Here is a 25,210-nt window from a genome sequence, read left to right on the forward strand (position 1 = left end):
ATTCTGTAACCAAAACAAAATGCTTTCACTGCTCGATGACGTGTTTGTTAGCCTAGCAGTACCTGAGACCCAGGAAGGGATGCCCTCTTCCACATCGCACTTCAATGTGTACTTTGTGCCCAATTAGAATAGTAATAGTTTCCCTGTAATATTGACAAAAGCTGTTCTATGTATATACATAGAAGGAGTTTTTGCATGTTAAAATAAAGACCCTTGTCCTGCACTTCCTACTTCCATGGGGTATTACTTTTAAAGGTTCCTAAAACAAATTCAGATTACATTTCCTTGGACAATGTACAGTTTTTTATTAGTCATATTTAAATAGGCAAGGACTCTATTGCTGTTCATTGATGTGTCCTTTTAAGTGAGCTGAATGCCAGCTGTATAAAAGCCGATATCCTTTAAAAGGCATATATTACTCAGGTTATCCGAGGCAACCTGAAGTATAATTTTACATGAAATACAGGAAACAAATTCTGTATGGTAGAGCAAAAGATAAATGCTGATTGAGTTAAAAAATAAAAAATTACGTTAACTGTACCAAGCATTAAAATATAAAATGGGAAAATTGTGTGAGTGGATCACATTTTAGAATATTTAATCAAATTTGACAAATACAGTTGCCAATGGATGGAAAAAATCAAGTTACAAGGATCTTATGCAAGCACTGTGAAGAGAAATAGGTATGAAAATACAGATTTGACCCTAACCTGATGCAAATCCTACTCCTTCCCCTACTGTATGCTTCCAGTACAACTCTCAAAACAGCCTGTGGTCCATCTTCAAGTGCAGCATAGGTCATTTTGAATTCAACCTTTCAAATACAATGTGTCGACTAATTCTAACAGACACCAAATTATTTTTTCCCAAAATACCTCAAAAAGTACACGGTTTATTACAAAGTTATATTTTGGACTGAACGGTTAGTTTACAAAGTAGTAATTTCCATCTATTTCTGTAGCCTATATTAGGTCCTACATTTTAGATAGATCATACAATTGGTAAAGGTCAGCCCATGTATTTTTTTTGGGACATATTAATCCAGGGAAAGGTCAGCAGCGAGTTGCAAAATGATAAAACGAGATGATTTCTTAATTTCTGTAGACAAGAATGCGAAAGTAGGCATGCCTGGCTGCCAAGTTGTGTGTCAATGATTCTGCATGCCTCCCGAAACGATTTCATCAATACTGTTTAGTCAGCTGCCATTTCTTCATCGGTGTCTGTCTGGCTGTTCACCAAATGGTGCCGTTCATGCGGACACCCACACCTTTTACACGGTTAGCATGTTCTGATACAAAGGCTTGTGCAGAAGCTCTTCTGATGTCAGTGCACTAATAGATGAGCGCTACCTCCACTAGAGTCGCAGGATGGTCATGTCAGGTCACTGGGTGGCCTTTGCATGCTCGAGTGTCCTCCGTGACTCGGTTCAGTGCCAGATGAACGGAATGCAAGGGGCAGGGGAAGGCTGCCATGCCGTTCAGACTTGGCGATGGCCGTCCGGGGACCTTGAGTGACTGTGGACTGGACGGCTGGCACGAGCAGAGCCACCCCCTACTGGCTGGCTGGCACCCGCTGTGCACAAGAGAGAGGAGCGTGGCTCTTAGGGGACTGGAAGGAGTGAAAGCAGACGAGGTCTGTGCTGATTGATTGCTCGCTTGTTCGATTGATTGAACAAATGATTGTCGCTTACTTACAGCACTCACGTGCCTCCCTGTGCGATTAACCTGACATGAAGTTCAGAAAAAGGTGATACTGTAAGCGAACAGAAAAATAAATGAAGATGGAACCAATAAATTAAAGCAGGTCAAAAAGCAATGCCACTGTACCGAAACATAAAATAACCCTCCATCCATCTCCAGCCCCCTTATCCAAGTCAGGGATGTGGGGGAGCCAGAGTCTATTCTTTCAAGCAATGGGCACAAGGCAGGGTACGCCCTGGGCAGGACGCCAGTCTATCATGGGACACCCAGAGAGAGGCAGACGCACTCACACCCTACATCAATATCTGCATTATACCGATTTTCTACATCTTTTTTTTTTCCTCGTTGCGAGGCCTGCAGTATCACAGATCTAAGAAGTTCATTTGGCATTGTCACTAGATTATTGTCATTTTGGTGCCCCTCTTTCCTACTCCCTTCTGCAGGACAGCTGTTGAGGTGGCTGATGGCGTGCAGAACACCGTGCTTAGCCACGACAGTCCTTTCAATGCATTCAGGGGGGCTTAGGGTGACAGCTTGGATGCAAAATCAAACTTCAGAGAAATCGTACCGTACGCCATTCTTATTGACCTGTGCAACAAGATCGCGATTTGAAGGCAAGTAACTTTCTAGCCATCTCATCCAGGCCTTTTAGAAAATAATACAAGCACTCAGACCCACGGTATTCTCTCTGTTTCACCTAAATGGCTAAAAGCCTTCACTAGTACTAAGTAAAAGCCACAGATGCTGTGTACTGTACATACCGTTTAAATCCACAGACTTGAAACTAGCCAGAAAAGGCCACATTTACACAACTGTCTTTATTAATGCCGGCTGAGAATCCAGAGGTCACTGTGGGATATTCTCTGACAAGCAACGATATTCTTCAATCGTGACACTAAAACGAAATGCGCTGCTTATTTAATGGAGATGTTTTCAGATCTGCCACTGTGCTTGAATCAAATGTACCTATAAATATTAAGAAACCGAAAGCTACAACTCTCTTAACAACAGAAAGGTATAAGAAAATCGCGCGAATACTTCAATAAAGCAGGAATGAAAGCCTTTATTTTTTGCATTATCTTAACGATTACTGATTTGGAAATAAATAAAAAAACAACCAAATAAACAAACCGGAATCTGAAACGAAAACCTAACCGGCAGTATAAAATATGTAAAAACTACCGAACTCTGTTGTATATGCAGCTTCACTGCAATAATCAGTATTCAAGCTACATTGCCTTCACCTGTTCTGCAAGCGAGGAACTGCATTGCAACCAGGCATTTAATTGTGCGACGGATACGACGGGCATTTCTCGGGAGCTGCCTTAGTTTTTGTTCTGTTTTTAGAGCATATTTCTGCATACAATGTTTAGAAGTGTGTTATGTTTGCAGAAAATAAATTAATTGTGACAGAAGACTTCCTAACATCTGTATCCTCCTTTCAGCGAGTGCTTAGCTCCTCCCCTGACAGTTAAATCCGTGCTCGCAGCCTGGAGAGCGAGTTAGTCAAAGGTAATCATGGTAGTGTAACAAGGCTGTATCAAGTAAACTTTTCATTTCTTTTTTTTTCTTCTTCGTCTGATTATATCCAAAGACACGATTATGAAGACGATAATTGCTGCGTATTCCGGCGTTTTACGAGGTAACGCATTTCAGTCTCGGTTCCAGGTTCATCTTAAACGTCATATTTGACTATTAATGTTCTGTCTTTTCGCTGTATTGTTATACAGATATGTCAATATTTCCATAGCCGATATTTGGCAACTACAGTGCGACATTGGCTGCAAGGTGGATTCCACGATGGCTGACATTATTAAACATTTACGCAAATCGTTATTTGTAGCTGACAATTTCTGGGTGGCGTTCAATGAATTCATGTAACGCAAATATTCTTTCACAAAAGCCGTTTACAATGTAGCGCCATAAAAAAACAAAACAAACATTTGTCAGACCTTGTTGGTGATGTCTAGGTTTTCGGTTTTTGTTTTTAACATCCTCGACTGATCTAGATAGAAAACGCTCCATTTAAAGATGCGACAGTTACAGATTTCGGACATGATGAGGCAGACAGCACGTCTTCAAGGAAGAATAACGTACAGTATTTGAACGCGTTCACAAAATGATTTTCATGTGCCTGCGCTGCCGACGTCCGAACGAGCCCTGTCCCCTTTCAGAAATGTACAGTTTGCCTGTGTGTTCAGTCGTATTCTGTTTGCTGTAATTTATAGTGGAGTCAAAACCGGGATAAGTAGAAGTGCGGTGCATTTGTAATGAAGTTCAGTTCTTGCTAATCGTGGTAATGATGAGAAGCAGCCCTCACACAGCACTGTACCGCTTCGGATACCGTCTGGAAGACCTGCTAGCCTTGTGGCGTGACTGGTACCCACTGCTCCTTGTCAGCTTTGTCTATCCACCGGGATATGTATGGACAGTACTTGTCTATCCTTGCTTTTCCATCTCCTGCTTGTCCTAGGAGTGAAGTTCTGCTGTGCACCAGGCAGAGGTTATTTCCTTGATGGCATTACAGGTTATCCGGTATTGGAAGAGTTCGACAGTATACAGTATGTGAACCTGCAAATGACTAGGGGCTCAGTGCAGCTGCAAGAGAGAAGATTCCCTTTGCAGGAAGGGACTGGATTTGTGGAGGTTCTTGCTGTAACCTTTAAAGACGCAGTTTATCTGGTGCTACTCATCTAATGTAACTCCGGTGGTAATAATACCCTACAACGTGAAGGTTGTGGTTTCTTTTCATGTATCGTGAAAGAACAACGTCGGTAACGTAATTTGAAAAATAAATTGTGCTTCCATGTTCTTTTTAATACTGATTCTAGTCCCATATAAGATTAGATCTAAATGTTTTATTTAGATACCAAAATCTTTCCTTTTGGCAGACAAGAACATTTACGTAATGCCCAATACATTTTTATTTAACAATTTTACATTGATGGCTAGGTTTGGTGAAATTAAGTGATTAAAAAATAATGCCTCGTTTTTGCTGAATGAATTCCTTAAATCAGGACAGAGTAGCTTGATTTGCAGGTCATCGTCAAAATCTGGGGTACAGTATGCCATTGATGATAAATTGATGAAGTGCATATTTTGCCTAGGAAAATGTTTCTTACACTTAATGCTTTTAGGAAGTGTGGGGTGTTTTGAAAGCCTCATATAAGCAGTGTGTTCCCAACCTTAGGTTTTCAAGCTCAATTCTTTGCTGATGAGTTGTTCTTAGCAAAGCAAGTCATTCATGTCTTCTGGTTTGTCTGTATGCTCCATGTGACCTTAAAGGTACCTTAAATACCCCTCTAGTGTAAAATCAGAAATGCAAAACCTTGATTTTTAGAACAAACACATTTGTAGGTCAATGCTTGTTTCTTTCATTACGAAATTAAGATTTCATCCAGTGTGTCATTCCATGAATTTCTATAGTATGAAATCAAGAATGTTGTCTTCAAAGTTTTTTTTTCTTGGTGCATTTTGTTCCAGCTGAATGTGAGACGATCATATCACATCACATGGGCATTTCAGTGCATGCTAGTGTTAATGTGAAGCAAACATTATGTATAACATGGCCCTGTTAACTCTATTACTCAGTCTGATTTTCACTTTTCTGCAAGTGAATCAATTAAGCAAATACACATTTCATCATTTCTCTCTTTTGGTTGGGGAATGGATAGCAGCTTAAACATTTGTCTTTTTTTTTGTTCCTTCTTAATGGATGTCTATTCAGCTTTACTTCCTCTTTTATAACTGCATGTTAATGTTTTGAGCACTAGGATCACAGCTTGACGACTCTTCTTCCTTGAGTATAATTTTTCCAATCAAAGCATGAAAGTTTCATAGCTGTATTTGACAATCATTTCTGATAGTGCATTGAGTACTTCTTTCAAAGGATCGAAATAGTAGATATAATGTGTCTTTTTGTACTCATTGGTGAAAAATACATGTACCCACAAGAACAATAAATGGAGCAGAAATGAATATTTTAAGTACTGATTTAAATTGCAGTATGCACACATTCTTATATAAAAGAAAATGGTGTGGTATTTTCTGGGCCTTCCCTAGAGAATAAGGTTGTGCTCACTCCTTCTGTGCATCTTTGACTGTTTGTATCTGGCTGTATTTTCAGCTGTTGAAAATGTGAATTAATTGAGCACAGTAGTTCTGTGTCATCCATGAATAGTACCAATTTTTTTAACCCTGACTTGCTGTAAGGAGCTAAACTGACCTTAGGCTGCACTCTTCGGTAACATTCTGTAGTAAGTTACCTTTAGCTTTCTACGTGTAAGGATATTTTTATAGCTTTTTGTTTTAACTGCAATCCAGGAGGCTGTGGAAACAGTGCAGTCCCAGCTAGCAGTGTCTTGTCTGTGGCTCGGGTACTGTACCTCTGCAGAGAGACGTGGAGAGCTCGTCTGTAAAGTGTGGTACAATGTGTTTTATTCCAGGTGCTCCAGTTTCATACCTTCTTTTAAAGGGCACACTGGCTGGGCTGATTGGATACTCCAAATTGTCCCTAGTGCCTGTGCACTTGCCACGCTATGGACTGGATTCCTGTCCAGTGTATTACCTTGCTTTGTGCCTCTGGAGTTGCCCCCACCTTTATTCACTTTAAATAAGCAGCTTTTCAATGGAGGTTCGAGGTCCTCGGTCATATTCCCTGGTGTTGTATAAATGTGGAGGAACGTGTCAGTGGTAGAGCTGGACATTTGGAAAGCAGGTCTTGCAGCACCGTGTCCCCTGGATAGCTGGTGTTTGAGGTTTCAAATCATCAGCACCTGAGGAGGTGGGAGATGCTGTCACACTGCTCCAGTTAAGCACAGGACACTGAAATGAAATAAAAGCCCAGAGATGCTAGCCCTCCAGGACCAGATCTGAACACCCAGGTGTTCTTCAAGCGGTCATGTTGGATGCACTGAACAGCGCTCTTCTGTGGCAGGGGAATGACATGCACAGACTGAGCCTTCCTGGGCTGGTATGGGACAGCAGTCAAAAAAAAAAAGAAAACCTTCTGTGTTTCCTTTTTACCAACGGTTTGCAAATCTGTTACTTTTTTTTTTGCCCAAAAAGTGTCACTGTTCTATTCATGCTCTTTTCTTTTCACGTGATTTTGTTTTTAAATGAAAGCTCTTGACGATGAGCTTTCTGTACTTCCCCAGTCACGTGAGCTCTCCGTGGGTTATAATGCGATTGCAAGCTTTAGTGAATGAAAAGATTACCGTGGAAGTTTGGACTAGGCAACTAGCTGATTATATGTGCTTTTCCCTAAATGCAACCAGAGACCCATTTGATGGGGGGGGGGAGTCTTTACCCAGGGGAGTGCTGGAATTGAATTGGTGGAAAATACTAGCTTGACTAGGTCAATAGCCTTGTTAAAACTTGGTACAAAATTCTCTCTATCACCTGTGAAACAATACAGAAGTAACTCAGAAACATGGCCTAGGGAAGTTAGGAGCCAGGGTATTGTTTTCTTCTGGGATCTCGAATCCCTGAGCAACCCAGGTCTCTTGGGATCAACCACCCCATCTTTCCTGGGTGTCCTGTCATGGTTTAGTGTCAAAGTCAACCCCCAGCTTGATGTGGTTCAGCATTTGGGTTCATTGAAACAGCATTTTACAGTATTAAAACAACATGGGCGTTTGTGACAGGACTCCTAGAGGTTCATTTTATGTTGCAGAGCTGTATCCGTGGCAACCGGGACCTTGTTGATTCTCAGCAAAGCAGTGATGAGATGGAAATCTCCTCGTCTGCAAAAAGATGGAGACTACAGACAAATGAATCCAGCTCTTAACGTGTTGTGCAGACTGGCTGCTTGGCTGTGTAACTCTTCAGCCGAAGCGGTTTTGAAGACGGAGCTAACGCTGTGTGTTTTGAAGTGAGAAATTTCCTATGGTTACCTCTGTCAAACGACTGAGTCCTCAATTACAAATCTGTCTTGCCACGATCTTGTTGAAGGTTTTAAATCTGTACAGCAGAAAAGTGACGCCATTTTTGAAAGCTCTGTTCTAGCACCCAACCTCTAGACTGCGCAGTAGGAGAGATCTGACTTATTTCTCTTGGAACATCAAAGACAGAACCTCGCTGTGTGCAAGCGACGGTAAAAAGCCTTCGCAGAAAAGAGTCACTCAAAAAAAAAATTGCACAAGCAAAAAAAACTCAAAACTGAGTTGCTGCCAATGCTGGTAATGGAGAAAGTGGAGAGGGCAGCCTGTAGTGACGTCACCTGTGTCCTCTTCTCCGCTCTGCGCAGGTACTGGCTCCAGCATCCTCTCTGCCTTCCAGGACCTGCCCTCGGCCCCCTGGCCTACGCGGGCGAGAGTGGAGAAGCAGCTGCAGATCATCTCGGTGATGCAATGGGTCCTCAGCTTCCTCATCATGGGTGAGGAGCCGTGGGAAACCAGCGCTCAGCTGCCCGGGACACACCCCCTGCAGTGCCACACTGTCGTGAGTCGAGCCTCAGTTGTAGAGTCAAGTAATTCCTGATTGGCTGGGCTCAAGTATGTTCTGTTTAATTTTAATAAGATGAGATAAGAGCACTTTATTGGCCATTTCCTTGCATTAGGAATTTGTCTTTTCGCATACCTCAACTTGCTCTCCACGAGACACACAGAAAGGGAGAGAAGCTGGGGGTCAGAGCTCAGGGTCAGCCACTTACACAGCGCCCCCGGAGCAGTTGGGGTTAAGGGCCTCACTCAGGGGCCCAACGGAGTAGGATTCCTCTACCGGCCGTGGATACGAACCGGCAGCTTCCTGCCCCAGGCGCAGATCCTGAGACACAGAACCACTGCAAACTGGTTCACTTGCTTATTCACCCTGCATCTTAAGGTTCTAAGCAACTGTACCAGTATTAAAATTAAACAATTAAAAATTAAGGTTGAAAAGCTTAAACCAGTGCCTTTTTACATTATGTTGTTTGGTTGATTTAAATGCATTGCTAGTCTTGGTGCTGGCAATGGGAATTTCAGTTTTTGTTGCCCTGACATCACAGTCTACGTGCATCAGTTAAAGGGGTTAATAGATTTGAAAATTTCAGCTTTCATTCCTGCAAAAGTGGACTGGAACTGTCTAGTTTGAGAGCCACTAGGAAGGTCCTGTTGGTATACAGTATGTGGTTTTAACATTTAATTTAAGCTACTGCATACGAAGTGGTAATTCCATGTATTCAATGTTAAGGTTTCTTCAATCAGAATTAGAAGACCTCTTAAGGTGTTTAAAAGCAACTCTTGTCTGTTTCTCTAGGTGCAGCATGCACTGTGGTCTTGATGTATGTGTTTTGCACAGACTGCTGGCTGGTTGCTGCCATGTACATGGCATGGATGATCTTCGACTGGGACACCCCAACACAAGGCAAGCTACTCCGCACACTGTAAAACTATTGTTTTACAGATGCTAGAAAAAAAGTAAGCCTTGAGTATGTTTTCAAAGGTCTCCTGCCTCGCTATATGCATATCTCTCACCTAGAGTGAGCATGGGTATTGGAGATTAATAATAATGTTATAATAATGTTTCTTTATTAGCCCTATACAATTTCTTGCATTAGGAATGCGTCTTTTCGCATACCCCAGCTTTTCTCCAGGGAGACACAGACACAGAGACAGGGAGAGAAGCTTGGGGTCAGAGCGCAGGGTCTGCCATTGTACGGCGCCCCTGGAGCAGTTAGGGTTAAGGGTCTTGCTCAGGGGCCCAACGGAGTAGGATTCCTCTGCCGGCCGCAGGATTTGAACCGGCAACCTTCCAGTCACAGGCGCAGATCCTGAGCCACAGAGCCACCGCTCCGCCCCCGATTAGAATTGGGAGATGTGAGCTATGGTTCATATAAAAGAAAATGCTATGAGGTTTAACGTGATCCAGTACAGGCACTATCTGCTTATACATGTGTACCACTTTGCTGTACTCTGTTGATGTAAATTTTCTTTTCCATCATTCTAGCCTTTTTTAATAGTGGAATAGTCTGGCTCATCAATCTTGGCATTGAGCTATAAAAGCATAAAAGTGACAGATCATTGCTCCATCAGGAGCTAATTTAATAAAAGTGATGTCCAATGTTCAAGCACTAAGGATGGCTTAATTGAAGGGCAAACCTTGCTTTGAAGTTATGACTGCAGTGAAATGTCATCTGCACTTACTAGTCAAGCATTTATGTGCAGGTAGGAACATGAGCTTGCGTATTTTTAATTTCTTTCCTGCATTGCTATTAGGGGGGAGAAGATCCTCATGGGTCAGGAACTGGACAGTGTGGAGATATTTCAGGGACTACTTTCCTATCAGAGTAAGTGTTTTGCTTACAGTATGTATTCATTCCTGCTCCTATTAAGTGTATTGTATTGTGATGGGTTGTAACAAGAAAATATGTTTAATCCCTGCTGTATATTCACAACGCCCAATACAATCCTAAACAAATGTGACCATTCTGAACAAATGTCAAAGCTGGAGATTAAGAAAAAATATTCAGTGGAATATTTTCTTTTTTTGTTCCATATGGTAATAATGGAAGGTAAGGTATTTATTCAAATAGGGGAGCACAGCCTATTTTTATGAGGGGAATATGCTCTAACAGAGGTTTGCCAGGCTCTGAGTATTATATCTCAGACTATTATATCTCTCCACTACCGTATCTGAAACAGATCAGGTATGGTCTCAGAGTAATTGGTAGTAAGTGCATACATGCTGAGCTGGTATTTTTAATATTAACTAGGTCTGAAGTCTTTTTTATCAGTTTGCAAGAAAGCGCTGGGGACAAGAGGAGTCTTGGTTATGAGCCCAGCAGTAGATATGCTATCTGTCTGCTCTTTGCTGTCTTAGTGCTGTGCTCAGCTCCATCTCTTCATTCTGGGTGCACCTGTGTCAAGACACCCAGCAATCTGCCACGAGAGCAGGCAGTCAAGTAGACTTTGTTCTTCTGATAGGAGACGTGCCCATCTGTTATGAGTGCAGTTTTGCTCTTCTTGTACTCGGAGGCTGACAGTAGCTCCTGGATAGTGGTCTTATCACCTGAAGGTGGGGAGGGGTGAGTTTGGGGGCTGTTAGCACTAATGACTACCCACCCTACTTGCATGGATTACGGTTGTTCTTAATGGGCAAATGTAAGAGCAGATGGACAGCAAATGTAAAAAAAAAAAAACATGTTTAGTGTAGATGATAAGCACCCACAAGATATGGACTATAAATATGTAGCCTGAATCGTTGCTGATTTTGCATTTTTTTAGTTTGTAGTCCCTTACGTGTCTACTGTACGAGGAAAGTCTCACACCTCTTCTAGAACTGACTAAAATTCTTGCATACCTACTGTAGTTGTACCTGATGCAGTACTGAGATAAACATCACTGACCACAAGGAAGTCTATATATATTGTATAGACTAATTCCAATCTGAAGAAGAAAGAAGAAACAACTTTTTGACTGTTGAGTCAGCTTTTCGGATCTGTGTGGCAGTAATACTCAGTTAGTATTGCGTATGGATTTCTATTGATTAAATCCACTTGACCTGCATATTGTGCTTCATTTAGGCACATTTCATTTAATGTATAGAGAAGTTATTGGATGCGTTGTTAGGAATTAAAATTAAATTAAACTGGCATGCATTTAGTATTGTTTTGATTTATGGAATATTGTTTCAATGCTGTGTGAGCCTATTTGACCTGCTGTAAATAGGGCATACTGTAGTTCCCCGATTCTACCAGTATGAGAGAGGTTTTGACAGTTAAAGAACAGAACATAGTGAGATGCCAGCCTAGTGCCACGGACGAGAAAATGTAATCCCTGGTGTTCTTGCAGATTTACAGACTTCCAGCGCCTTCACCTTGCCTACACTTTTGATGTTTGGAATAGTTTGAGGTAAATTGTTTTGCCTAGGAATAAACATGGGAAGATTCCCTCCTACTGCCCTGCGCCTGAAATTGTGCTGTAGATAAAGTAGGTTAGGATATTTGGCTCCAGCAGAAACTGATGACACATCTGTGGCACAATGGCTTGTGTATGCAGTGCTGCACGTTGCTTTTAATGACCTCCTGTTAGTCACAGAATAACCCTTATAGATTGCATAACAAACCCCTTCCTTATGGTGTTGGGATCTTAAGAAATCATAGCTGTGTTGTACTGCAGTGTGCTGTATCAGTCTCAGTCTTTTACTGCTGCCAGAGAGTGATTGTGATCTCAGGGTTTTGAAACCTATTGACTATGACAAAGTGAATTTGAACAATTACTACAGCTGGAGTATTGTAAACACGTTATTAATAATGTTTAAATGCTGATACTATCACAAGCTGACCAAAAGCCGTAGCCGAGACAGTTTTGTTTCGACAAAGTGGGTGAAAAGTCAGCTAACCCAGGTAGTGACTCGATGACTAATGGGCAAGAATCTTCTGTAGTGTTGTCACTGCACTGTGAACTTTTGCCTAGTTTACGTTTCTACGTGAAATCTGGAATAACCCAGCTTTTCGGGCCTGTGAATCACAGTGACGAAATGGGAAATACAGTGTTCTGACGAAGTCTTTGGTTATTTGGCAAATCTTGAACTCTGTCTTATTTACTACAGTCTTCCTTGAGTCTTGCTTGATTAAGAGAACAAGGGGCATGAATTACTCAAAGCAGCATTGAAGATCTCTGTCCTGGACAGAGCACTGAAACGTGCCAAAAGACCAAATGGTCACTTAAAACCCTCCTGTGACTCCAGTTCAACTCGTACAACAAACCATAAAACGACGAGCTCACTGCTTGAAACCAATTTATTTTGGGTCAGGGGTCTTCCCTTGGCTTCAGCTGAAGCTGGGCAGAGGTATCGGAGCAGATTAGCTTTAAAGCAAATCCATCCGATAGGTTTTTACTTTCTTCAGTTCTGCTGTCTTTTTGTATCCAGAAACCTGCCAGCTGTATTTTTAAACTAGTCAAACTATTGGCTATAGCATTTACTTAATGAGTTAATCAGCTTTAAAGCTCTGAAGTACAGTAGATGAATTCTTTAGATTTTTTTCCTTCTCTCCTTTTCTCCCCTGCTTATGTATTGTATTTAGTCTGGTGATCCAGAGAATTAGTAGATAATGTAGAACTGAAACAACTGTTGTTAAAAAAAGGAAAAAAGGTTGCGTCCACCTAGATAATGTGGAATACCTTTATCAATGTGTTTGGTAGAGTAGAATAAGTTCCATAAATAAATTGACTGCTTATTGTTTGGCCTAGAGTTGCAGGGGTGCAAACAACAAAGTGCTAGATTACAGTTTGCTGGCAGTTGTTGGGCAAGCTGGTTTGCTGGCAAGTGTTAAAGCAAACTCCCAAGAGACAAAGTGCAGATCTGTGGCTCAAAGTCCCCAGCTGGGTGTTGCGCAACTCCTGGCGCCCCTGTGTAGCATGCAAGGGACGCATGGCTGGATCAGTGGGTGGGGGGGACAACTTTTAGATATGTGCCTCAGCCGGTTAGGCATCTGCATGGGATTCTCTTCTCATGGCAGCTCTATTCGTACAAGTGGTTCAGTGGAAATGCAATTAAATCTCAGGAGGCACTTTACCCAAAGGTTTGTGGGAGTATGCAACAAGCTATCCAGCCACATCCAGCGTCTTTCAAGAAATGGCTCGATGAGACTCTTGGATCAATTCACTACTAGCTGCTAAACATGCTGGTTAGACTGCATGTCCTTCTCTTATGTTATTTACTGTATGTATACCCTTTCTTAAATTCTTACTAGGATTTTTTCCACTTTCAGTACATACAGTAAGAGTATTATTGAATGGGCACCATTCAATTAATTCCGGACAGTCTGCATCTTCTCCTTCAATTTGCTTTAGTATAGTTCAGTGAAAAAATGTCCTCGATATTCCTCTGGTGTAGAACATCAGGAAGGAACCTAAAGATAGTGACATAGCAGGATAGCAAAGGTAACTCGTTTCCTTGCCATCTGTGTCATAAAATTTAATTGTTAATGTATTTTCTTTAGACTGAAAGCAACTTTTAATTTCCAAGATGTATCCTTAGCTCGGTGGTCCTTACTTTATTCTAATTTTTGGAACACTAGATTTCTTTCTAGTTGGAACACATTTGCTATGTATAACATTTCAAGCAACACTAAATAATTCCCATTGTACGTGAGCAGACCCGGATTCTGTAACATGATTTATTTTCACACCAGTCTTTAGCACCTAGGTTAGGTAACTTTATTTGAAACTACACTGAGAAAGTGAAAATCTAGGGATCGTTTCTAATACTGCAGTTATGTAAAAGATTTAACGAAGTTTCTGTGTGGGTTGTGCACGTGCCAGTGGTTTAGAAACTATGACGCAACCACATTCTGTTGAAATTCACATACATACTGCATACATGCATCACTTTCGGATATAATACTATGGCATAGAGTGTTAGATGCATTTTCTTTAATCAGGCCAGTGGACAAAAGAATTTTCAGCAAGATTTGTAGTCTTGTGAACAAGCAATCCCACCTTTGAATGCACAATCCCTTATTTGCAAAGAGAGAATTCCTGCATTTAGCCCTAAAAACCGTGCTAATTGTGGCTGGCAGCATAGGTGAATGAAAACTATTAACATATTTCTCCTCTGTCTCCAATATACCATTGATCGTGAAGAAATGCAGTTTCTGCGAAGGTGCAGACTGGAGGAGAGTGCATGAGAGAACGTAACTATAGTTTTCGCTTTTCCTGCATCTTGTTTTGCAGCTGATTAAAACGCACAACCTGCTGCCCAGCAGAAATTACATCTTTGGCTATCATCCCCATGGCATCTTCTGCTTCGGAGCATTCTGCAACTTTGGGACAGAAGCTACTGGGTTTGCCAAGAAATTCCCTGGAATCCGCCCCTCGCTGGCCACGCTGGCCGGCAACTTCCGGCTGCCGTTGCTGAGAGACTATCTCATGTCTGGAGGTGAGCAGCTGATGCATGATGCAGTCAGTAGGTGGGGATTTTACAGTATGTACAGTAAACCAATGAACTTGTGCTGAACATGGGTCGTTTCCCAGTTAATCGCGAGCTGGGTTGCACGATGCCTTGTATAACATCTCAGTGAAGGATTTAAAAATCTGTCAGGGAAAAAAAAAGGCTGGATATACAAAGCTAAGGGAAAAGTGCTGTTGCGACAGAAAGCACTACATCAGGGAGCATTGAGCTTTGCCCTCTTGTACAGCTGGAGAGCAGAGGATGTGCTCATGTAACAGCTGTAGCCAGTTGCATGCTCTTGCTTAAGTTGGGTTCATTGATTTGGTTTTATCAGTGCCGTCTTTACAGTAACCACGGGAGTTTGTTTCGGTCTTGGATCAATTGCAGTCCAGGGCCTGGGAGAGAGAGAGTTCGGCATTTAATGGGGAAAATTGTTCAGTTTGAACATGAGAATTGTGACATTATCATACGAACGATTATTAAACCAGGCTTTGACTAGAAGTAATTTGTGCTTTTCTCAGAGCTTGACCTCAACAATGCCCCTTTTTTTTCCCTTAGGCATCTGCCCTGTGAACCGCGATTCCATCGATTACATTCTGTCGCGCAACGGGACGGGCAACGCGGTTGTCATTGTCGTTGGGGGCGCCGCGGAGTCTCTGGACTGCGCCCCGGGCATGAACTCGGTCACCCTGAAGAACCGCAAGGGATTTGTGAAGCTGGCGCTGCAGCAGGGGTAAGGAGAACGCCAGCGAACTGGGCTTCCCAGGTCTTTAACTGTGACAAAGTCAGTAGCCAAAGGGACCCCTGGAAGAAAGGTTTACCATCTGATGGGTTGATAGTAGACTGAAAAACACAACTGGGCACAAAGTGTGATGGGTATTTATTTATACAGCTTTATACTGTAAGTTCAAGTTTCAAGTTTATTGTCATTACACTCATATACATGGTATATGGTATAACGAAATGCTATTCAGCTAGCTTTCGGACATAAGCAGTACAAAGAGAAAAAAAACAACAACAACAAAACAATTGTGTAGCAAAAGAAAGACAGAGACAACAGGCAGTGTGCAAAAAACAACAACAAACGATGTGCAAAAAAACAAAAACAAACAAACAAACAAAAAAATGTAGTACCCGTCCAGTAACTACATTTGTTTGGATCCTAAGCTTGCCAAAGCTGCATAGACTCATTTAGAAACTCCACCACCTGGCTGGAATTGTTCTACAAAGATTTTTAGAACGCTTGCAGACAAATGGTGAAGAAAATGTCATGTCATTAATAAAGTACACTGTTCAAGCTCTTTTACTTTTGTGCCAGGTGCTGCAGATGGAGTCTGCAGACAGACTGCAGATCTTCTTCATCTGTGTTGAAAGTGTTGGTGAACGCCAGTTTGGTTTGGCGTTCTTTGTAGAGCTTTGTAATTTCAGCCTGTTTAATTAAAAGAATGGCATATGTACTCAGCAAATCCCTCATGTTATGGCCTAAAGAAGCTTAAGAATTGATCTTTCCGAACAAATTAAGTTTCTCGCAGGAGCTATCACCCCGGGGGTTTCTCGAACATTCCTAGACCTCTTATTTAAAGTCATGTGCAGGGAAACGGTCAACTGACTTGTTAAATCTGGCCCAGGATTTTGCTTTGGCCGGGCGAGCCGGTCTGGAGAGGAATCCTCTCAAAACAAAGGAACGCAGGTCTGTTCGAGTACTGAATTGAGAAAATGTCGTCCGGGATGACGTTCAGGAAGGCCTTGTGGATTAGTATTTGAGCCCTTGGGCAAAGAAGCGTCTCCCGCGGGTGGGGCAGTAGGAGGAGGCCGGAGGGCAGGCACAAACCCAGTGGCAACTGGTTTCTTCTTCCCTGGCAGTGCTGACCTCGTACCAGTGTACTCCTTTGGTGAGAATGAAGTGTACAAGCAGCTGATCTTTGAGAAGGGTTCCTGGGGGAGGCTGGTGCAGACGAGGTTCCAGAAGCTGATGGGTTTTGCCCCCTGTCTGTTTCATGGCTGCGGGCTGTTCTCTGCGGACTCCCGGGGCATTGTGCCATACTCCAAACCCATCAACACAGTGGGTAAGTACCCTTTGCCACATGGCTCACTGTAGAACTGGGCTGTCCTGCAGAGCTCCTGTGAATGATGGGTGGCCATGTGGCTAACATTCTTCCATTCTTGACCATAGCTCTGACTTGAAATGGGAGAAGAAGCAAAGCGGACCCTTTATAGCTTAGTGTCAGGGATTTGTGTTAGGAGATACACCAGCTGACTCAACTTTGAAAGCCATGATGACTTAGCAGTTACCAAGCAGTTCAAGGCTTCAACTCCCCACTTTCATGCAATGAATCCAAAAAGAGGCCATGATCAATATTTACACTGAGGAACGCCGAGGTTATATTAATGTTTAACACTACGACATGCTTTAAGGCTTGCAGGCTGTAAAGATATTAGTAGTTCATCTTTTCTGTAAAGGCCAAGTTAGCGATGTGCATTAGAAATGTTCTCATGGCTTTTTTGAAACCAGGTTTCAACCAGGTGTCTTCCAGAAGATGTTTTAACAAGAATCTGAAGGTTCTTTAAAAAAGAAACCACGTTAAACCAGACCAGTAAGGAATTTGAGTAAATGGTGCAAGGATCTGTATTCTGCTGCATTGTCAGTGGCAAAAGCCCACTTGAGTAAAGCTAACCTGTGAAATATCTTGGTTTATTTTTTATTCCATAGTTGGAGAGCCCATCACCATCCCCAGGATTGAAAACCCAAGCCAGGAGGAAGTGGACCAGTATCACACCATGTACATCGGCTCCCTCCTCAAGCTTTTCGACAGGTACAAGACCCGATTTGGCCTGGCTGAGAGCGACCACTTGGTGATCCACTGAGGGGTGTGGATCCCCTGAGGGACTCGTGGCAGCTGTTCAGTTTTTCCCCTTGACAAGTGCCTGGCTCCAAGATTGGCTCAATTAAGAATGTTTTTTTTTTTTTTTTTTTGGGCCATACTCATGGTGCCATTCCAGAAAACCCGGGTACACTATTTTCCTTGAGATGAAAGTGCAGCGTTTTGTTACCCACGCTAAGTTTCTAGCAGAGGAAACTCTTACTGGGTGTAATTCACGTGCATGTTACCCCAAAATGCAGTTGAGCGGATCTAACGTGTGCTTAGTGGTTTAATAACTGAGCATTTCAGTGTTCCATCCCCTCTCATAACATTTGGAAACGACAGAGGGGACTATAACAGATTCTCTCCAGCAACTGGATGGTGCGCTGCCGAATTCAAGAGAATTCTTAGCTGGAGCTGTTCAGTTCCCCCACTAGGTGGTACTATAACTCTGTCTTCAGGTATTCGGATGTCTGGCGTATTAAAATCCTCTATTTAAGAATGTATTTTTTGTAGTTGTTGCTAGGGAAAGAACTGATCATACTCTGAGTTATGCAAGAACTTCTGACTAGTTCTATAAATCAAAACAAACAGATCAGGTAGCTTGTTTTTAACCAATGAAACAAGAGGACCCAAAGGTTTAATTATGACACATGACATTCTTGGTATAAACTCTAGGTGACCTGAAAAAGCTAATAATTGAAGAAATGTTTAAGGCACTTTTAATACACCGACTTCTTCATTCTAGTGTAGTTTTAATTTGCACAATTCTGGGTTGTTCTTTCAACTAGTATAGGATATTTTAAAGAAAAATGCACAAACAATGCAATTTTAAAGGGGACTTTGCCCTGTATAAGATATTGGTTGTTTTAAAAAAACAAAACAAAAGCCAAAGAACTGTTTCTTCTGATGTGTATATACAGCCTTTATTCTGCCTGAAAGTTCTGTCGCTGTAAGTTCAGTACTGGGAATGTGTTTCAGCAGAAGCAAGCAAATCTGTGTGGAAGCATAACAAGATTGTGTTGTACAGTTGTGAAGATCTGTGTACGTATGCTGTGATTTAGTGATGCTGTTGGAACGTGACCTGACCTGAGGTTTAGTTTTCTGTTTTTGATTAAGCTACTGGACCATAAGTACAATTTACATTTCCTCATGTTTGCACTGATCGACTGCATGCATGTTCGTATCTGAAGTTCACGGTGATTAATATACCTTGTCCTCTTTTAGTCTGTGTGACTTTAAAATCCGTATTTCGGTGAAAGGCTGAGGAATATTCTTTGGGTCCCTGACCGTGCTGGTAGTGTTGGTAGACTTGAAGTTGGAGTAAGTGTTTGGAGGGTGGTGGTTTAGCTTGATGATCACTTATAAAACGTCTGAGGAAGTGGATTGCAATAAATAATGAATGTTTGCAGCAAGACCTAAAAAAGCTGCTTTATTTAACTGAAGGGTGATTTACACACAGATGTTATTGGCTATGTAGTAAAAGTATCCTTGTAATTCAGTATTTCTTGTTAAGATGTATATCCAATTTTGCTGTATTTTTGCCAAGCTGTTCAAGTATTTCCTGTTTTTCTAAAGAAGTTTACATGTTAAATGGATACAACAATTGAATGTCAGCATTTCAAATATTGGAATAAAGCTTGCATGCTTTTCCATCTTGACCTTTTTGCCGGTGGATTTATCACTGTCTGATTGTTAGGTACAATGAATACTTCAATTATTTGAAATGTCGTATATGCTTTATATTGTCTTTCTAGTCTAAATCTTTTTTTTTTGGATTAGTTTTCTATGTTTAAAGAATAAACATGAAATCTGCCTATCTCCGTTGATAATGACTTTGCATTTGTGCTTTTTGCAAATATAGGATAAAATCACTTTATTGACCATGTACAATTTCTTGCATTAGGAATTTGTCTTTTCGCATACATGAGACACACAGACAGGGAGAGAAGCTGGGGGTCAGAGCGCAGGGTCAGCCATTGTACAGCACCCCTGGAGCAGTGGGGGTTAAGGGCCTTGCTCAGGAGCCCAACGGAGTAGGACTCCTCTGCCAGCCGCGGGATACGAACTGGCAACCTTCCAGCCACAGGTGCAGCTCCTTAGCCCCAGCCACTGTACTGCCCCCTGGGGCTATAGACTCTGGGGCACCTACAGATCATATTGTATGTGTATATATTATATCCTGAACTAGGTGGTGCCAGGTTACAGCAGGAACATGAATGCTGCTGGACTATAAGAAGAGTTGCAGTACAGGTGCGAGGATATGGTTCCTCCCATCTCGCTTATTTGGTTGGAAAACTTCCTTCATCTAAAATTTCTCTTCTGTAAGACTTCTTCGGTTCTGGGGGTACGGGCTCCCGCTTGCGCGGAAAAGTCTTATAGTTCTGTGGGAGGTCAGTAGTGGCCCTGGCTTGCAGCTTAGGGCTGCTTAGGGGTCTTCCCGTGTTTTACACGATCCTGGTGCCTTCAGTGCAGAGTCTGCACATTCTCCTCGTGCTCCAGGTGCTCCGTCCGATTCCTGTCCTGCTTCCAAAGACATGCCGGTTAGGGTAATGGGTGTTTCTAAAGTGCACTCCAGTTTACTGGCATGTTGCCTAGCGTGGTAGTTCTGCCTTGTACCCCATGCTTCCAGGACAGGTCGGGTTCTGGGAGGCTCCAGCCCTTACCAGGAATAACCAGCTTTCTGATACCCTTCGAATGGAAGAGTAAGTCCATATACCTTCTTGTTTTCCCCGTATTAAGACACATCCACTTTTTGACCTGGAATATATTACTCTGATACTTCCGTTTGCAGGTAATGGGGTGAATGAAATGTCTGAACTTGCATGATTTGTGCTTCCCTGAATCCCAGTAATAAATTAACTTTTGGAGTTTTACTTTTACTTTAGCTGGGAAATTTCCAAACAAACAGTGTGGTGAGGTAGACACTGTGTATGGAGATAATGTGAAAGGGTTAATAGGATTGTGGCATCTCTAGTGGATAAAACCAACACCTGCTAATGGCCTACTGTGCTATTTCAATCCACAACATGAATATAGAGGGTTTAAAGTACAGTAGTAGTTTAGCGCATTAACGACACAGATTAATCATTATCCTTAAAATAAAAATTAATCAGAATGGACTGCACCATACAATAAATTAGAGCTTTTACATCTACAGTGAAATCTTTATAGGGCTGTCACATAATGCTGTCAGAAAAAAAAGATGCATTAAGTTTGGGAAGCATCTTGATAGCTCATAACAATTGGGAGCCATCTTCCTGAAAAAGCAGCAGAATTGAAGCGTGTGTTGGTTACTATATGTTAAGTATTGAATCCATTGGGTCTAAAAGACATTGTAAAAAAAACAGCCAAGTGCAATGATACACCAGAGTCACAAAAGTAAAGATACTTATACTACTGTATTTTTACGATCAATCCGTTTATTTAAATGTTTTGCATATTATCTCCAATATAACAGGGCATGCGCACAAACTGGAACCAGGTTCAAGAGCCGGCACAGTTTGTTTTCTGTGGAAGAGGGATCTCAAATGTAGTTCCTGCAGGACCTGCATGTCTTCTGTGTTATATTTCACCCACTTTCTCATTAACAATGTTGGCCTGTTTATAACCTGGCTCCAAGGACATCTATTGGTCACTGTAACTTTAATGAAATGAATGTCTTGAGTGATCAACAATAAAATTTGTAATAAAAATAAGTTAATTCACTACTTAGGCTCAAACAAAACGCAGAAGACACAAGGCCCTCCAAGAACTGTGTTTAAGACCAATGCTTAAGTTCTCTAAAACCACACTTAACCATAACTTACCTCTGTTCACCTTAAAACCAGCCCATTCATTTATCACTACATTGATTATCTCCTAAAAATAATTGATAAGTGTACCTGAAAAGCTCAATAACATCATTACTCTAAATCCTTCTGCAGCTCACCTAGACTGTCAGTGTCAACAGCAGTCCGGTTAAAATCTTATTTTATCTTAGTTCATCCAGTACAGCCTCCACCCCCTTATGCTTATAGACCCCGATGTTGTCAGTGGACAAATAGCAATTGACTTCATCTGCAATGAAGACACATATCAGTTCAAATGAAAGCTGATCACAGATTATAGTCTCCAACCAGCCACATCTGTCCTATCACAGTGCTGCTCCTGCAGAGAGAACTGAAATGCACAGATAGCAGGCTGCTAAAACTCTTCATTTAGAGACATGGACATATCAGTAAGTTACGACCTTTCAGTTTGGAATACAGATACAAAATGCTATCTTGCCGAGTAGTAGATGGAGAGATCTAGCCAAAAGTTATTATATTTACAAAGACACTAGATACACTTGAAAGTAAGGAAGTCACAGAGAGCTTAACATACTGTCCATCAACCATGACCCCAGAGAAACTCCTATCACAGAATGATTAATGCAAACCCAGATCCTGATGTTAGAGGACAACCTACCTCTGAGAAATCAACCTGGTCAGGACTGTCCAGTCCTTGTCCTAGAGGGTGGGTGTGCCTGCAGGTTTCCAGGTCTTTTCAAATTGCCAGCACCTCAGCAACAGTGAGAAACCCTAGAATCGGTCCAATGAAATAAACATTCTCTTAATTAGTTGCGTAGCAGTGAACCTGTGCACACATGTACCAGGCCAAGTATCAGACATACTCTGTGCTCAGCACTTCTTAGCTGTGCTGCAGATCTGTCTGGAGGCTTGAGGGATATCCCCTGGGCCCCTCCCTACCTGAGGCGTGAGTCTTCACAGGGGACAGCGTGAAGCAGGTGACACTGCCAGCGCTGTACCAGTCTGCTGGAGACTGGAGCAGCAGTGACACCACCTGCCTGGGACACCTCCCAGTCCAAACGTGCTGTCCATATTGGAAACTAAGATAGAGAGGCTCACAGTGAGAGAAACAAAACTACCCTTTTCTGCACTACTGTGTTCGGAATATATTATTGCCAACAGTGGTCTAACTAAAATGTCCATTAACACCTAATCAAACTCACTGTAATGTCGGTCCAATCTCATGCAGGTGGGGATTGGCCAAGACTGTTCTGTCAGTCTCAGTTAATAACTAAACAATGACAAAACAATACTGCACAGGGCGAGAAAGGTCGACGACTCCTACGGCACACACACACAAAGCTAGTTGTACACTGGCAAAAAGTAATGCATTTAACACCCGGGTTAGGTTATCCCCTTAGCTGGATATATGACACGTTTTTCACCCTTATGCTTTAGTAGAAAAAATGAACAGCAACTACACAGGGACAAATAACAAATATACAATACCCCTCACGGTTTCTTAGCTTTCGATTCCGTTGTAGACGATATATATATTGTGCAAAATTAAGAACGCGTGTGAGGTTAGCTGCTCTCTGTAAAACTCATTTTTTTAATTTTACTGTACGATCCAGCTGCAGCTATAGTGCTTTATATACTCTTTCTTTGATGGTCTGGCTAGCGCCTCGGCACAACCCAAACACTACCGGCTCACCCATTAAAGAGTGCACTGCACTGCACTGCACTGCACTGTACCGTACCGTACCGTACCGTACCGTACCTTACCATAACTGTCAGGTCTTTCCTGCGGCCACAGCACTAACTCCGAGGCAGATCGCTTTATCAGGGCAGTCCTCCGCCCGCCTCGTCGCTCGTATTGACAGGAAAACAGACCCCGACATGAGTTCCTGTTGTACTGGATGCCCCGCCCCCTCTCCCGTCCCCTGTGATTGACACCAGAGCGCCCAATCAGCTGCGCCGCGTCTTCTACGTCCCAGCGCCTCACCGTGATCGACGTCGGCGCCACTCAATCGGAGCGGGGCCGGGGGGCTTGACGCCGCACGGCGGGGTGGGCGCAAGGTAATGGCTTCCTGAGCAAGTCTCACTTTGTTTATGTCGCGGGGTTGCCGACAGCCAAGAGGAGCCCGCGTTCGCCGAAGTCCGCGCTTGTTCCCCCCCGCGTCTGGTGGCGATCGGCAGGCGAGGCCGCTGTCGGGGCAGTCGGGGCTCGGGTGGACGGGGGATGAGCTGTTGTCTTGAATGAAGCGGATGCCCCCATAGTCCCGTTAGGAGGATGAGCTCCGTCGCCGGTCGGGAAATCGTCTCTGTCAGTAACCCCGGAGCCGCAGCATCCCGGGCCCTGCATGTCGAGCTCAGGTCCCAGCAGGTAGGGCAGACCGGGGGCACCTCCGTCTCACCCGCCGCGGGGGCGCCGCGACACGGCGGCTCAAGCCGAGCGCTGCGGGCGAGGAGCGGGTCTCTGCCGCGCCACTAGCCCCGGGCCTGGGCAGCTCCCGCGACATATGCCCGTGTGGACGTAGTGTCACCTGGGCGCGGAGAGGGGGGGAGAGAGATCGCCGATGAATGACCCAGTCGGTTAACGCACAGGGCTTGCCCGAGCCCGTGAAGTGGGAGTGGTGGGACACGCACTGGGCAGCTCTGGAGCGCTTGCGAGAAGTCAGTCCGGCTTGAGCCAGATGTCAAACCTTGCAAGTGCCCTCCACGAAATCGCCCCCCAAGATGAATGAATATCTGAGGTCCACCTGCGTGTTAGGAGCGCTGTCAGGTTGTTTTCTTTCTTTGCGCGAACGGGAAAAAAAAGAAGGCAGAGCTTTCATTTCTTGAAACAGAGCGCCGTAGTCCCCTGTGTCGCTTGTGCTGGGGGGGGGGGGGGGGTCAGCACGTGTCTGGGAGAGTATCCCACTTTACCGGTGTCACTTCATCCCGCCGCTGTGAGCTTTGAAGCGTCTTGTGCTGTGTTGTGACAAAATGGGTAGTGAGTGTTTTCACCTCCGGTATTTCTGTCTCATTGAGTCCCGTTTAGCATCTTTGTCATATTTCAGTTTGCACTCTTGAATGAATGGTAACATATTCCTGAAGTACTATGGATTGTTGGGACGAACAACCTTCTGCAATTAACCCTTTTCACCGCATTTGACACCCTTAATATGAACGGTTGCCCTTTGAACTCCTGTCATGTGGGGACTAGCCGTGCACACCTCTGTTGTTACCCTTGCTGCGTAGAAAATGATTCTGCTCGGCTGTGCACTGCTTAGTTTGATTCTCCCCTGGAGTGTGCACGTTGCACCTAATGCATGACAGTGTGTTTTTGGATAGAGCTGCTGGATATTAGTATTAGCTACTTCTAATTTTCCAATGGTTGATTTGTTTACTAGCTTGTTTCGTTGTAACTTAACCTAGCTATGAGTTTGCTCCGAAGTGCACCAGTCCCTAACCTGAAAAGCTCGTCCCAGCAGGATGTGCCCTCCTCTTTTCTGTCATTGTCAAAAGCAGAGCAGAAATTCAAGTGGTAACGTTTTACTGCGACTGTAGAACTTCTTAAGTGAGCACAGAAGACCTGTTACTGATTTTACGGTGAGAAAAAAAAAGGAGCCCGTGGGTTATAAACCTTTCCCCTCTGGGTTAACAGACTGTTTTTTATTACTTGTCCCTCCTGAAACGTTAGCCTACGTGATAACTGTGGGACGTGTCTCTCTGTATGCAAATACCTGACAGCGCCTCAACCCGCACAGCCATGGAGCATGGAAAAAAAGGGAGATACAAAGTCTTCTCGAGTCCAGTGGCTGTAGGCATTGACAGACAGGTAGGGGAAGATGAAATGTGGGGTAAGGGGGTGTATGAGTCTGTGCAAACGCATTTTGTTCTGGTGAGGCAGGGGGTCTGTTGTTCGTTAACTGGCGAAAAGCCTCAGACCTGCTAGGTGGCCCAGTACCCTCCTGTCATTTGTAACCTTTCCGGTGTTGTCAGTTGGAAGGTGTGTATGCAA

At 43.2% G+C, this 25,210-nt stretch overlaps 2 protein-coding genes and 1 long non-coding RNA gene across 5 annotated transcripts in view; 2 read left to right on the forward strand and 1 right to left on the reverse strand.

The window, feature by feature from the left end:
- Positions 1-3,006: 3,006 nt before the first annotated feature.
- dgat2 (diacylglycerol O-acyltransferase 2) lies at positions 3,007-19,266 on the forward strand. Its single transcript, XM_088638876.1, has 8 exons — positions 3,007-3,342; positions 7,948-8,076; positions 8,937-9,044; positions 9,896-9,966; positions 14,357-14,561; positions 15,132-15,306; positions 16,437-16,639; positions 17,284-19,266. Exons 1-8 carry the CDS (start codon positions 3,303-3,305, stop codon positions 17,436-17,438), a joined length of 1,086 nt encoding a protein of 361 aa, XP_088495002.1. The 5' UTR covers positions 3,007-3,302; the 3' UTR covers positions 17,439-19,266.
- Positions 19,267-20,838: 1,572 nt separating this feature from the next.
- LOC148658017 (uncharacterized) lies at positions 20,839-21,975 on the reverse strand. The gene is made up of 2 exons (XR_015940015.1): positions 21,884-21,975; positions 20,839-21,583 (listed from the first exon to the last, which is right to left on the reverse strand). It is a non-coding gene; the product is annotated as an uncharacterized LOC148658017 (long non-coding RNA).
- A 1,261-nt stretch (positions 21,976-23,236) lies between these two features.
- uvrag (UV radiation resistance associated gene) overlaps positions 23,237-25,210 on the forward strand; it is a 91,391-nt gene continuing 89,417 nt past the window's right edge. The window contains exon 1 of one of the 3 annotated variants that reach the window (XM_088638874.1): positions 23,237-23,590. In XM_088638874.1, the coding sequence (XP_088495000.1) occupies positions 23,498-23,590 (93 nt within the window). In that variant the 5' untranslated portion in view covers positions 23,237-23,497. Of the gene's footprint in view, positions 23,591-24,933; positions 25,028-25,210 lie in introns of those variants that run through there. The other 2 variants (XM_088638873.1, XM_088638871.1) reach the window with 2 other exon arrangements.

This window comes from Lepisosteus platostomus, chromosome 7, assembly GCF_059453375.1.
Source record: "Lepisosteus platostomus isolate fLepPlt1 chromosome 7, fLepPlt1.hap1, whole genome shotgun sequence".
Lineage (NCBI taxonomy): Eukaryota > Metazoa > Chordata > Actinopteri > Semionotiformes > Lepisosteidae > Lepisosteus > Lepisosteus platostomus.

Bases quoted from the DNA above. Each gene is read 5' to 3' on its own strand.
- dgat2 (XM_088638876.1), top strand. From the start codon at position 3,303: ATGAAGACGATAATTGCTGCGTATTCCGGCGTTTTACGAG. The intron at 14,562-15,131 runs GTGAGCAGCTGA...TTTTTCCCTTAG, and splicing joins AGACTATCTCATGTCTGGAG to GCATCTGCCCTGTGAACCGC. The intron at 16,640-17,283 runs GTAAGTACCCTT...TTTATTCCATAG, and splicing joins CAAACCCATCAACACAGTGG to TTGGAGAGCCCATCACCATC.